This window comes from Macrobrachium rosenbergii, chromosome 27, assembly GCF_040412425.1.
Source record: "Macrobrachium rosenbergii isolate ZJJX-2024 chromosome 27, ASM4041242v1, whole genome shotgun sequence".
NCBI lineage: Eukaryota > Metazoa > Arthropoda > Malacostraca > Decapoda > Palaemonidae > Macrobrachium > Macrobrachium rosenbergii.
Genome location: NC_089767.1, coordinates 39,005,890 through 39,019,105, shown reverse-complemented (window position 1 = coordinate 39,019,105; position 13,216 = coordinate 39,005,890). Strand labels below are relative to the sequence as shown.

General features: G+C 35.9%; 1 protein-coding gene across 5 annotated transcripts in view; it reads right to left on the bottom strand.

The window, feature by feature from the left end:
• Nucleotides 1-13,216, bottom strand: part of LOC136853673 (oocyte zinc finger protein XlCOF6-like) — a 22,986-nt gene extending 9,770 nt beyond the window's left edge. Inside the window, exons 1-3 of one of the 5 annotated variants that reach the window (XM_067129607.1) lie at nt 12,861-13,216; nt 9,846-9,927; nt 5,025-9,249 (exon numbers count right to left, since the gene is read on the bottom strand). In XM_067129607.1, the coding sequence (XP_066985708.1) occupies nt 7,717-9,138 (1,422 nt within the window). In that variant the 5' untranslated portion in view covers nt 9,139-9,249; nt 9,846-9,927; nt 12,861-13,216 and the 3' untranslated portion in view covers nt 5,025-7,716. Of the gene's footprint in view, nt 1-241; nt 392-5,024; nt 9,250-9,845; nt 9,928-12,860 lie in introns of those variants that run through there. The other 4 variants (XM_067129606.1, XM_067129608.1, XR_010857525.1 and 1 more) reach the window with 4 other exon arrangements.

The window sequence follows — 13,216 nt, the reverse complement described above, 5'->3', positions numbered from 1 at the left end:
ACTATGTGCTACTTCATTAACTATAATGCCAAAAATGCAGAAAACTTCAAGAAATTTTTCTAAGTCAAGATATGTTCTTGCATTTTACTTCAGTACTGTATTAACATTGTTTCAAGTTTTGTTACATCAAACTGTTATTTGAATTACATGTTTTTAAAAAATATGAAAATACAAAGTTAAAAGCTATTACTAATTTTAAACTTCTATTTCTCTACTTCAACAAAACAAGGATATTTCTTACCAACTGAACAGCAAACAGATGACATATTAAGGGATCATGAAGATGATCAATATTTTTTGGCCTAAAAAAATATAATATAGCCTTTTGTTTCTATAAGCTCACCCTCTTTCAAACTGACATCAGTGTTTGTATTTTCCACAAGTTTGGAATCTGAAAATGAAAAGAATAACTATTAAAGTTACCATAACTGTTACCTCATGAATCAGGCATATATACTGTAGTTACATATCGTGAGCCTATAAAGCCTATGAGGTGGTGTATGTAAAGACATGATAACAGGATTATGGAATACAAAAAATAAGCAAGTCTGAGTGGTCCCAAATTAGACAGAGAAGTTCATTTATATAACCTACATTAAGAAAAGAACAAAATTACAGTATGTGTCAAATAACTGCAATAGACATACTCAGGTTCTTGGAACTACTTGTTTTGTTTGCCAGTTCACAAGTGCTGAAAAAATTAGTATGACTTTTAGTAAAACAAAGATTAAAGCAATATTTTGGCAATGTTAAACTGAACATGACCTAACAACACAATGTAGTAGTAAAAGTAGTTATTAATCATTTAATGATCCTTCTCTTTACATAACAATTGGAAACATCTTATTTTTACACTAGGAAGCCAGTGACAATCTCATTTTAATTGATTAACAGGGCATTACAGTACAATTTACAGTTCCCTACATTGCATACTGTATTATGTTTATTCCACCATGACAACCACCATCCTAGTTCAAATAATGTGCACACATTTTTATCTCTTAACTTGTTATGATGCAATATCTCAAAATTGCACAGCCCTCTACTTATTTCTCCACTATTCACTTCATTAGAAGATAAAGCAAAATTTAATGCATAACCTAAAGCAAACATCATATTTTGATCAAAGTGTTTGTTAGGCAGGTGGCAACATATTCATTACCAATATTGGTTCTTCAAGAACTTTTGAATTTGCAAGTTCATTTGCATGTTATCATTGAAGATCTTGATATACTTTGTAATTTCTTTGCATCAGTAATCTAATAATAGATCTTTCCATTCAAATGGTATTAAGGATTAAGAATGTTTTCTTTTTCTTTTGAGTTATTCCAAGATTAATAATTTATTAAATATAATGCTTAAAAATTCAGAGGTTGGATGAACTAAAAACACTGATTCTGACAAAACTTCCTTCAAGAATTTGTTCCAAGTTTATATTCACTGTATGTTGAAAAATGGGAAATCACATACTATAAACAGTTATATAGCTGAAATTGTTCTTTACTCTGGGCTGGATCTTGTACAATTATTCATCTGATAACTGTATGCCAAACATATGTGACCAGTTTGAAGAGGGATATTATTTCAATATGACATTCTTTTGACATGCTGGAACACCACAACCCAATCGCAGGTTTATGTTAGGATTTACAATCGTTGACTTCATTTACTATTCCAAAATGTTAGCCATTAATTAGAGATGATGAATTTTGAAGACTAAGAGATCACTTGCATGGATAAATGTACATGACCTAATCATTAGTTGCAGCTTTGATTGCTTCATCAGCATCCCTTATGATCACACATGCAGGAATCCAACATCTATATCAACCGTAATTTTAGGACATTTTGATAGGATTCTAAAGCACTTTTAGAATTACATAAAATTACACATTTTTGTTGTGGCATGTCTAATCCTTCTAACTGCTGACAATTCAGTGGTGAAAACAGAACCACTCTTAGGTAAAGAGAACTGGATTGTTTCACTGAATGTTTTTCCAGCAAATTCTACACCAGGAAACTTGGAGACTTCGACATGAATTCTTTGTGTGAGCCCTGTTCTGTAAGTTCCAGTGTGCTTTGAATAGGATGTTCACAGGTACTTGTGTAATTTGTCTACGGTATAAACATTACAGGTGTGTACAGATTCGTATATCAAAAATAGGTTGGGGGGAGGGAGAGGTGTAATACTGGAGAAAACATTATTTACATAAATTAATCTGAAAAATCTTTTTGGCTTTTCAAAGGAATGGTGATAAATGACCGTTTATAATGCATCTTTGACTGAAAACATACTTAGATGGTAACTCATATGATGTAATTCATAAAGTTAATAAACATGGTGAAAGATATACTTGGTAGGGGACAGGAAAACTCCAGTATGATTCTTAACCCTTCATAAGGAACTGGACTTAAGCTTCTAATTATGAAGTATGATACTGCGCCAGTTGTTTGTACAACTTAATTCGCTTACTGCTACAAAAATAAAATAATTTGAAAGGCAACTCAGTCTGAATAAGCTAAATAATTTAAGACTAGCTTCCTGATACCAAATTATTCAGTCCCCAATTTCCAAAACAGTTATCTGGCCATGGTAAAGTGGACAATAGCAGCACAAAGAATGGCCAGGAAAACTATTTTCTTTATGTTAAGAACATCTGAAAACTTTTATAAATAATGAAATAGTATGAACAAATTTAATGTTTATATAAAGATAAATGAAACAATATTCTAAGGAATTAAAATTTTAATGATGAAACATGATGCTATAAAACTGATCATGAATTACTGATTGTTGCAGCTTACAGTGTTGAGAACATTAGTGCCATAGGAAACCTTCAGTATTGACAAAACTTAATAATTTAAAGTAAAATTCATTACCATAACAATTCATACTTAAAAGGTCAAATCCTGCTATTCATGGATTAAAGAACATACAGCTACTTGTTAACAAAGATTGGACAGAGTAATGAAGGTCACTTACAGAACAATAAATTCTTTCTACCTAATGCTTGATGTCATGCTCCACAATACTACCTCAAGGACCTGGCCTAACCAATCATTTGTCTCCCTATCCAGGTGACTGGTACCAAGACTATTTGGGAAGGAAAGGCCAAGGAAGTTGGCGGTTTCAACTTGACGGAATGGGAATCTCAATGCCATTCAGCATTTTGACAAAATAAAAAAGTAATTTCATAACACTTTCCTACAAAAGAACAAACGAAGACTTGATTTTTGCTATTTATTCAGCAGGAATCTGAAAGAACAAGGAACACAGCTAACAATTCCACATGGAGGAGGGAGAAATGGCTCTACAGTATACGGAATGTTACTACATATATGCACATAGTTAATGACTTTGTTTATTGAAAGGAGAGCAGCAGAGGCTGAGACAAACCAGTGAAAAACAGAGTAACGAAGTCACAGGGTAGATGAATGACAAGTGCCAAGATAACAATCATAAACCGTTTACATCTAGATGTAAAAAAGTCACCTCCATTCGCCTCTGTTCTGAACACTTATCAAGGGTAGGTCTTCATCTCTCCCCTTTAGGTCTTTGTCCTGCTTCTACCATATACAGTATAGTTCTTTTCAGCCCGACTGCTCCTCATTCATTTTCATCACAGGTCCAAATCATCTCCACCTCTTGATAAAACACCTCTCCACCACCTCATTCATAACAGTACAATCTTACACAGTACTTGAGCCACAGATCTTAATATTCAGTGGTTACACCTTTACAAAATCTCCTCAATTTTTCTTGTCAGTGCCCATGTTTCTGCTGCATACAGTAGTGTATGCAGCAAGATTTTATTTAACCATAATAAATCTTTGCCTCTCTACTAGTTGGACAATTCATTTACCAGCAGTATAGCTATATCCAATGTGTTCCTGAGGTGACATAAATGCATTACAATTGCTAATACCTACCCAGCTATCAAAATATACCAAATCTTAAAAATCAGTTTGCATTGTTCCTAGGATATGAACCTACTTTCATAAATGGAGTATTCTGTGCAAAGGTGTGGTGCAGATGCCACTGACTTGCCTACAAAACAAATGCCTGTCAGGTAAGCCTACGAGACATACATGACCTAAGCTGGGTTAGCTCTTCCATTTTGTTCATCACTGCATTCATCGCCCATTAGCCGAGATTTGCTTTTGTGCATGTCACATGTTCGTGCCCTTGTGTACTTATGCTACAGGGACCTTGCCCTTCTAAAGCCTTGTCAAATAGGATATTTAGCTCTCCTCTTTTCCCTATTTTCCTTGTAGTGCATTTTGGGCATCAAAACTTCTTACTCCACTCTACATTTTGTAACCATGACCACCTTATGTGACACCATCTGTTAAATTTGGTAGACAGTACAGTTCACCCCTACAACAGCCACACGACCAATTTCCTGGGTATACTTTGCTTCCTTCCCAATCACCATGAATGTTGTTTTGCTTACACTGATATTCAAGCCATCCTCTCCATTCCTCTCTCCCACCTTTCAAATGTGCAATACTAGTTGATGTACTTCGAAAACTCAAAATGTAACCCTCATAAAACTAGAATCTGATAGAAACAAAAACTTTAATATGTATATATATATACGGAGCTAATAGCAAGGTTGTATACAGTATAGTACTGATCCCCAACTTAAACCCCATACAAGTACTAACAGCACATCCATATGACTGAGTAGGTTATTCTCAGAGTGCCTGTCCAAAAAAACAACTTGAATAAATAAATAAATAACAGTGGTCAAATGTCACTTACATATATAGTGTATTACAAAGTCCCAAGCCTTGTTCTGGTGCAGTTGACAGCAAAACAGCAGAGTTAATACAAAATACAATACTGGTCACTTTCATGGTGACTAAGTTTCAGTAAGCTGGTTTCTCTAGAAATCTGACAGGAATTACGGATTATATTGTCAATTTACTTGGATCTGAGATTCCTGCTCTGTGTACCATTACTAACTTTGTCCCTTAAGTAGCAATGGGTACCCTAACTTCAGGAAAATGAATAAAAGAACTAACTTTGATTTTTCATTGTTGAAGCAGAGTGACTCAAGTCTACAGCATTTTACATTCCCAGGATTTTACAAGAATTATGACTTCAGTATACACTGCATTAAGAATTACATTTTTTCTCATATAAAATCTAGCTGCTTAATTGCCAATAAAGAAATATTGTTGAATTACTACAGTATTACAAATGTTATGGAATAATAACATTTTAACAAGAGAACATGTGCCAAAGCACTGGATATTACACAAAATACAGCATACAACAAATGCAAACAATTTTTCACAACAGAGATTAACAATGCTTTCATCGAAGCTATGATATTTATTTCATTCAACTTAAGTTATAAATTGCATATTTTAGTTAAAATTAAAATGCTTTGGTATAAAAGGCCAGTTTGTCTTAAATTTACCAAATGGAACTGATATTAAGTGTTAAATTAATGAAGAAATACAGAACTATGGCTTCAGATTTGAAAAAAAAAATCTCTAAAAAAAGCTTTATATTCATATATCACAGTTTTCCAGATGAATACTCATTTTTAATTATATTTTAAAATTTACTGTTACTTCAATGGCACAAAGAAAAAACATGGATGACCATTCTTGGCCATCATGTTAATAAATATGAATCCAAGTGTTACCATTCAACATCAGTGCTGTAAGCTTTTACACTCAGAAGTGCTATCCACGACCAACTGTCCAGAGGGCACGCCTGCAGATCCTCAAGCCTGACAAAAACTGATACCTGTCAAGGAAAATTCAAAGGCTGGGGCAAACCTACATCCACTTCTAACCAAGGCTATTATATTTTCTTCTTGATATTTGCTGTCACACAATAGTTTACCAACACCAATTCTTTTATTCTAATGCACAAGATCTTGCCTGTACGTACTCTTATTACGAGAAAACATGGTACAGGTATAACATAAAGGTCACATTTCATGATGTAGTCGTTACTTCCCAGATACCTTTTTATTGCATTTTATACATAACCTTGTATGTAGTTGAGTCAGAGTTTAAAGCTCCTATTTCTTGAATGTAATTTGAGATTTATATTATACGCTGTACTGACTACATGAGACATGTCTTGTGCCTCTGAAAAACCAACACTTTGCTCTACTGTCTGAGGATGTTAGGACTATTGTTTCTGAGTGGGTATACAGTCACTGTATAGTTTTAAAAATTTAATAGGTACCTTTCTTTTGGTATACATAAAAACATTTCCAATTATATGTATTTAACATAAAAACCTCTACAGTAATGGAAAAATCTGTCATATAAACTAGTCATTCACGCATGTATTCCCTCTAAGCTATCCTAACAGGATGTTCAAATTGCTAACTTTGCTCTTACGTCAATAACCACCAGTACAGTACTTGGTCACAGCTTGCTATCTTCAAGAATGTTCAATGCGAGGGAGTTCAATCATGAAATGACAGCAGGAATAAAGGCCCATACTGGCGGGGTTGAGAAGCCCTAATACAGTATAACAAAATTATGGAAAGGGAGAATATAGGACTTTGATATGAGACAAGGAGCCAATGCTGTTTATGTAGCATTTTACTATGATTTGAAGAGATAATTTAATGTAGATTTTATAATAAAATGGCAGAATTACCACTTTCAATTCTTCTATGAAATAAGACCCAACAAAGCTTCTACTACTTTGCAATACACATCCAAGGAAGTTAATCACTGAGCAAGTAACCTTTTCACTTCTACATCCAAGGGTACTGAATGGGCTAGGCTAAAGAACCTTTCATACTAGGTGGATTCAACTCGACAGCAGCATTTACTTGACTACCAGGCCATCAAGGACTCTTACTCCTTAAACAGTCCATATAATGATGGAATCAAAGGACGCTAATCCTAACAAGCTGTAAAGTAATACTGTACATCTCCTTTACTGACCAGAAAGCTTAAGAGAAAAATATAAACAAAAAGATCCCTGTACAGGATTATGTATTACTGTATATGTATACAGAGGAAATGCATGAAATTCTTTCCAAAAACAATACACTCGAGAAAGTCACCAGTCAGGGAAAAGAAATCCTTCCATTCCTTAGGGCCATATGTTCATGCTACTCCTTCCAAGATCCCAACTAAGGTTTTGACTTGGCTCTATACACCGTAAAGCATTTGTCTCTAGTTTAGTTGATTTTACAGTTCATTCCTACTATCCTCCCTTCTCAAAAAAAAGGCTGCTTAACCTAAGCACAAAAAATGAGAATACATGAACCATGAACTATAAGTTTTAGGTGAAAAGGGGTTTAATTAACTCTTATGGAGAACATACCAAGCTCAACTTCCAGGAAGCAAGTTCTAACAATATCTGATAGATAACTTTCCTATAGGTCCCACACTACAATTGTTCGCTAGTAAAATAATAAATACTGCAGAGTTCAATGGGGACATGCAACAACCAAAAATTAATCAGACTGAGCCAATTAGTAATCCTAGACTTCCTTCTCCAAGAAATCAATTGTAACTCATCCCCTGGCCAAACCAGTCAACTCCTCTAAACAGCAGTTACATTATCTGAGTGTAAGAGCTTTCAACCACGAACTTGAATGAGTGCTCCTCCTTTGTGCCTGAATACATAGCCTCAAAAGACTAAAGTACTAGTCTCATTACAAGCAAATTTACATATTTTTAAATTAGGATAAAACAAAGATCACTAAAATTTTTAAATGTGTGTTATAAATACATATCTTCCTGGGAATCTGATGACATTGCTTCTTCCTTTTCTTCTTTTATATATATAAAATTGTCTTCTGGCTCACTCTTCAGCTGTTCAGAAGGCATCTGCGATGTGTTCGTGGACAAAAGGCCTTGAGAAAGATTCTGGCTCCCACGACTCTTTTCTTCACCGTTTTCATTTAACAGTGTATTTGGATCACAATGAATTTCCATACCTTCCACACTACTGTCATCTTCATCAAAACTCTTTTCCGCATTTTCACGATTAATTGGTGTTCTATTCCCAAGGTCTTTCTTTCCAGCACTGTCACTTTTACAGAGTCTCTTTTCTGCATCCTCGACCTTAAAGGACGTTCCGCTCCCGTGCTCCTTCGTACTCGTCTCCCAATTGACCCCATTCTCCTCTTCTGATAGTGGCATTAACTGCATTTCAGAGTGCTCTGCTACATGCATATCAAAAAGTCTTTTCTTATTAAAACCGGTACCACAAAAATCACAAGTGTATAACAGTTTACCTGTATGCTGCTTCATGTGTACTTTGAGATTTCTCTTTTCACCAAAGTCTTTCCCACAAACTTCACAAATAAACGGCCGCTCGCCTGTATGTTGCTTCATATGTCTATTAAGGTGTTCTTTTTGAGCAAAGGTTTTACCACATAAGGCACAAAGAAATGGCTGCTCACCTGTGTGATGTCTTGTATGCTTATTAAGATGCTCTTTTTGTACGAAGGATTTGCCGCACAGTTTACAAACGTACGGTCGCTCTCCCGAGTGGTTTCTCATGTGCCTCCTAAGATTGCCCTTTTCACTGAAAATCTTACCACAAACTTTGCAGGTTATGGCATGCTGTGACATATGTGAATGATACAACCCTCGCTCGGCGAAAGACAAACCACATGGCTCGCAGAAATATGCTGGATCCCTTGTGTGACACTTCATATGTTTAGAGAGGCTTCCTTTTTGAGTAAAATCTCTATTACACATTTCACAAGTGTACGGGCGTTCGCCCGTATGTTTTCGCATATGTATCTTGAGATTTCCCTTTTCAGTAAAATTCTTACCACAAATACCGCAACAATACGGTCGTTCACCTGTATGCTGTCTTTTGTGTATCTCCAGGTGACCTCTACGAGTAAAGCCCTTCCCACATAATTCACACGAGAAGGCCCAGATATTTGTGTGTTGCTTGGTATGTTTCTCGAGTTGGGCCTCCTCAAGAAAAGACTTTGTACACAAATTGCACGGGAAAGGTTTTACTCTCGTATGGCCTGCAACATGCCTATTACGAGTTCCCTTGTGCGAAAATGTCTTGCCACAAATGTCACAAGGAAACTGTCGTGCCTTTGGTTCCGGGAAGAAGGGGTCCTCACTATCCACATTGGTACCCTCTGAGTTGTCAAAAGAATTACTTTCTTCCATAATGAAGGAAAAGTGAGAAAACACTTCCCAAAACTTCCCAGAGGGCCAGACTGGTTTCGTCAAAAGTTTTCTGGCCTGCTCGACCTTGTCTTGTTTTACAATTTAAAGTAACTGAAAAGCAAAAGAAAAAAAAGTAGGTGTCAAAGAAAGGTTTAGCACTCCTCTACAGTTGGTTTATCATTCGCTGGCATTCCTATATTACCTTAAATACAGTGACAAGGATTATGAAAAACAGATTTGCAAATTTCTGACTGTGGAACACCATCTGAAATAATTCTCTTATACTGTATCCTAAAAAATTAATCCACAAGCCTCACAATACTTCATCACAATACTACAGCCTTGGTATTTATGTACTAACAAAATTATCAATTTTTATAGTGATCCATTTCAACACATAAGAAAAACATTTCCATATATGTACTACAATTTTTATTGAAAGAGAAACAAAATACAGTTGTTTTACTGGCTGAATATACTTTTGTATATTTTTCAAGTTAAGTATAATATATCTGGCTTGCTTGATATATTATCAAAAAAAAAAAAAAAAATACACGAATAATGCATCTTCCCTCACATTTCAGCAAATTTAATTGGTAAGATCTTGTAGCATCAATTATAATCTAACTTGGTAACTTGGAGGCACAAAATAGTACTTGTCAGGGATTATGATGTTTGGAAAATTTGTCTTTTTTGCTTCAAGTTACCTTTGGAAATATTTAGGGTTGCTGGCTGTCCATGACTAGCAGAAAGACGAGATGAATTTTGCACCTCTCAGTCAATAGGAATCTGAAAATGAAAATAATGGTCTCAATAATCACTACGGATTATTGCCATTGTTTTACATTTATGACTCCAGCTGTAAGCACAAATCAGTATAACTGCCCTAACCCAGTTCATAGTCTGTATTTAGCAGTTTAATAAAGACTTAAATCATAGGTAGAGACTCTCTCACAGCTTGCTTGAATGATTTCTTCTTAGAATGAAAAGTGAAAAAGCAGCTAAGTAAAGTGGAAGTTGAAAGCAGGAAGCAATGCAGCTGGGGACTGAGGGATAATACACAGAACTTTCATTACAATATATAAAGCAGATTTGAGAGAGAGAGAGAGAGAGAGAGAGAGAGAGACTGCTAGCTAGATTTTGCACCGAAAGAAAAAAACAGTAATAAGCAGAAAGTGTAAAGAATGCGATATCAGCAGCTTCACTAATACTGTATAGAAAAGGAGAAATATACATTTTGTTTCAATATATTTAAAATTAAATTTTATACAGAACATACAGGTTATCTATACTCAACTTACAAGCTACTTCACAATCATGTAATTACTCAAATATTTAAACCCTACTCTCACACACACAATTTGATCAATAAAATAACTGGCAGTCCCTTAAAAACTCAACTTCTAAAAAAAAAATACTGAATAAATACCCAAAATGTTTTACAGGTATTCTGTAAGCATACAAACCATTATTGTACAATGCATTATCAGACAGCCATACATTTATTTCACCATAACAAGACAGTGGTGCCAATCTAATAACAAAGAACAGAAGTACTCTGTAGTGGATTAAGTTTTTCATTCCTTGCTACTTTGAAAAATATTGTTTAACTTTGGGGTCTAAAGAAAAGCATCTTCATCAACATTACCTCCAATGCCCTGTGACACAATAGGATTCTGAGAAATTCTCCCACTTACAATCTTTACTGAGCTTTCACTTCCACAAATCTCCGTGTGGTGACAGTACAGTAATTCATTTTGATCAGCTGTAACATTGAGGGGCTCAGTCGTTAAATCACATAACACTTGTAAAATCCACCCGAAAGTTAGCAAACTTGTCCAGAAGCTTCTTCCAGGTGTTAACCAACATTTGGTGTATAGGTTTGGGATCAGCTTTAACATCATCATCCTTTTAGGAACCTCCAGGGTCTGATGATTGCTCACTTATCTCGTCCTCTGGAAACACCTGGTGCCTTGGTCTCCTTGTCCTTATTCAATCATGCATTTATTGTGGCCTTCTTGTTACTGTCACCAGAAAGTGCAAAATTCACCCAAAAGTTAGCAGATTCATTGAGAAGCTTTTCCCAGGCACTGACAAGCATTTACTGCCCGAGAGATTTTGTACCTTTGGCTTAGGTAAACAAAGCCAGTGAACGTTACACTGACTGGCCTCTTTCCTCTCGTATCATTTTCCTCATCCTTTCATCACCTAGCCTCTCACTGGCATATGGCGTGCTTTTATCAAAAAGCTGAATAAAAGACATGGTTTCTTCAGTAGAAACACTGCAATTTTTTTACGATCAATTGCATTTTTCTTGAATATACAAACCTTAAGTCTTTTTTTATGGATGTAACTTTAAGAACACACTAGTTCAGATATTGAAGCTTGGTAACAAAGTGGTTTTTTTTTTGTATCAGGTAGGTAAGTTGGTGGAGGTACTACGCTACCTACTCACTTTTTCTTTGGACACATGGACAAATGCAGGGTTTGCGGTAGAACTATATAGTAGCTCCGCGGTGGCAACTGCCTTCTAACTTAACTTTTTCTATAGTTTTTTGGTTGCTACTTAGAATTACCGGGTTTGCAAGAGGTGAGATTATGATAAATGACCGAGTTTGCACTTTCTGAAAAAATGCACTTTGTTCACATGAGAATAGAAACTTGCACACTAAACTTGGAAAAAAGAACAAAATAAATGAGGATTAACACTCAAAGTTGCCAAAGTGTCCATACACAATGTCATACCTGGGATGTCGTCGCTGTTCACTCTTTCCACAGAAGGAACTTGCAATTGTCATCCTTACTGATGTCAGAGCCAATCAAAAGCAAAAGGGGGCAACCAAGATATAAAAACTTCGACAGCCACAGTTATGGGAATGTCCAGGAGAGAGGAGGTCTTTCTTCTATCACAGCTGAGGACAATGTGAAGGCTGATAAAGTGAAGAGAGTCGGTGGTACGCCATCCCCGCACCTACCTGTCACTAGTTAACTACTAAGATACCAAGCTTCAATGACTAAACCATTGGCACTGAAAGGTATACTGCCCAAATGAAAGATGGTTTGTATTCTCTTAGGAACAGACTGTATAATGTTTTATATGAACCACAGAGTTGTAAAGAAGCCTACTGCCTTATCAACAGGTGACAAATTCCAACTCAAAAAATACTGTATGTAGCAACCAACCAAAGCATCAGATTTCTGTTATAGCTCTGAAAGATGGGTTTACTGTATTAAAATAAACATCACGCTATACAAACTCGTGAAATATTTAGTGTTAGTTTTTTTTTGTATTAGAACCCGAAATATGTTTTTATAACTCAAAAATATTTTTGTTACTGTATATTTCTGGTAGGTTAGTCATAGGAATAATATATTGGGAGAGAAATTAAATAACCTAGGGTACATTTAATGAAACTGCAGTATATTACAATCTATTGTGTTCCATAACCCATCCTAGGGTTACCCATGGCCTATCAGTTATTTAGGCTCTGCATAAGGCCTCGGCTGGCCTGTTTTAATCCTAAAAATGGTGTAGTCACTATTTATTTCACGAGGGAACCACAATATACAAAATGACAGCAAATAAACACGAAAACCAAACGACATTTACAATAGCGTTTACAAACCCAAGTGTTCCAAATTCTTGGCATAACAATGACTTAACCTATAGTTAGATTACGGAATATTAAAACAGGACCAGTAAAATGGAAAACTGAACTAACCTTCCGTCTGAACAAGAAGACGTGGACCAAGACAAGAAAGTGGCGTTGGGCTTTACCGTAGAAATGTCACTGGCTCCCTCAGCTGAAGTGAGGCTTGTTTATCTTCATATTCCCATTAACGTAGCCGCAATCTCACTACGTCCGGCGTGACGGAATAAACGACGGTGCTTTCACAATTGTCTCTTACTGTTTCCGACAGGTAAAACAAGCTCGGCACTATTGATTTTGCAGGTCATCTACTGCTTGTCGGGCGTGTACGTCTAAGTATCGGCAGGGTCTCGGTTGCACTGCGCTAGGTGGTGTGTGTGTTATGGAGGCAGCAAATGCAGCAGCCGGTCTTACCTTTTTTTTCCTGC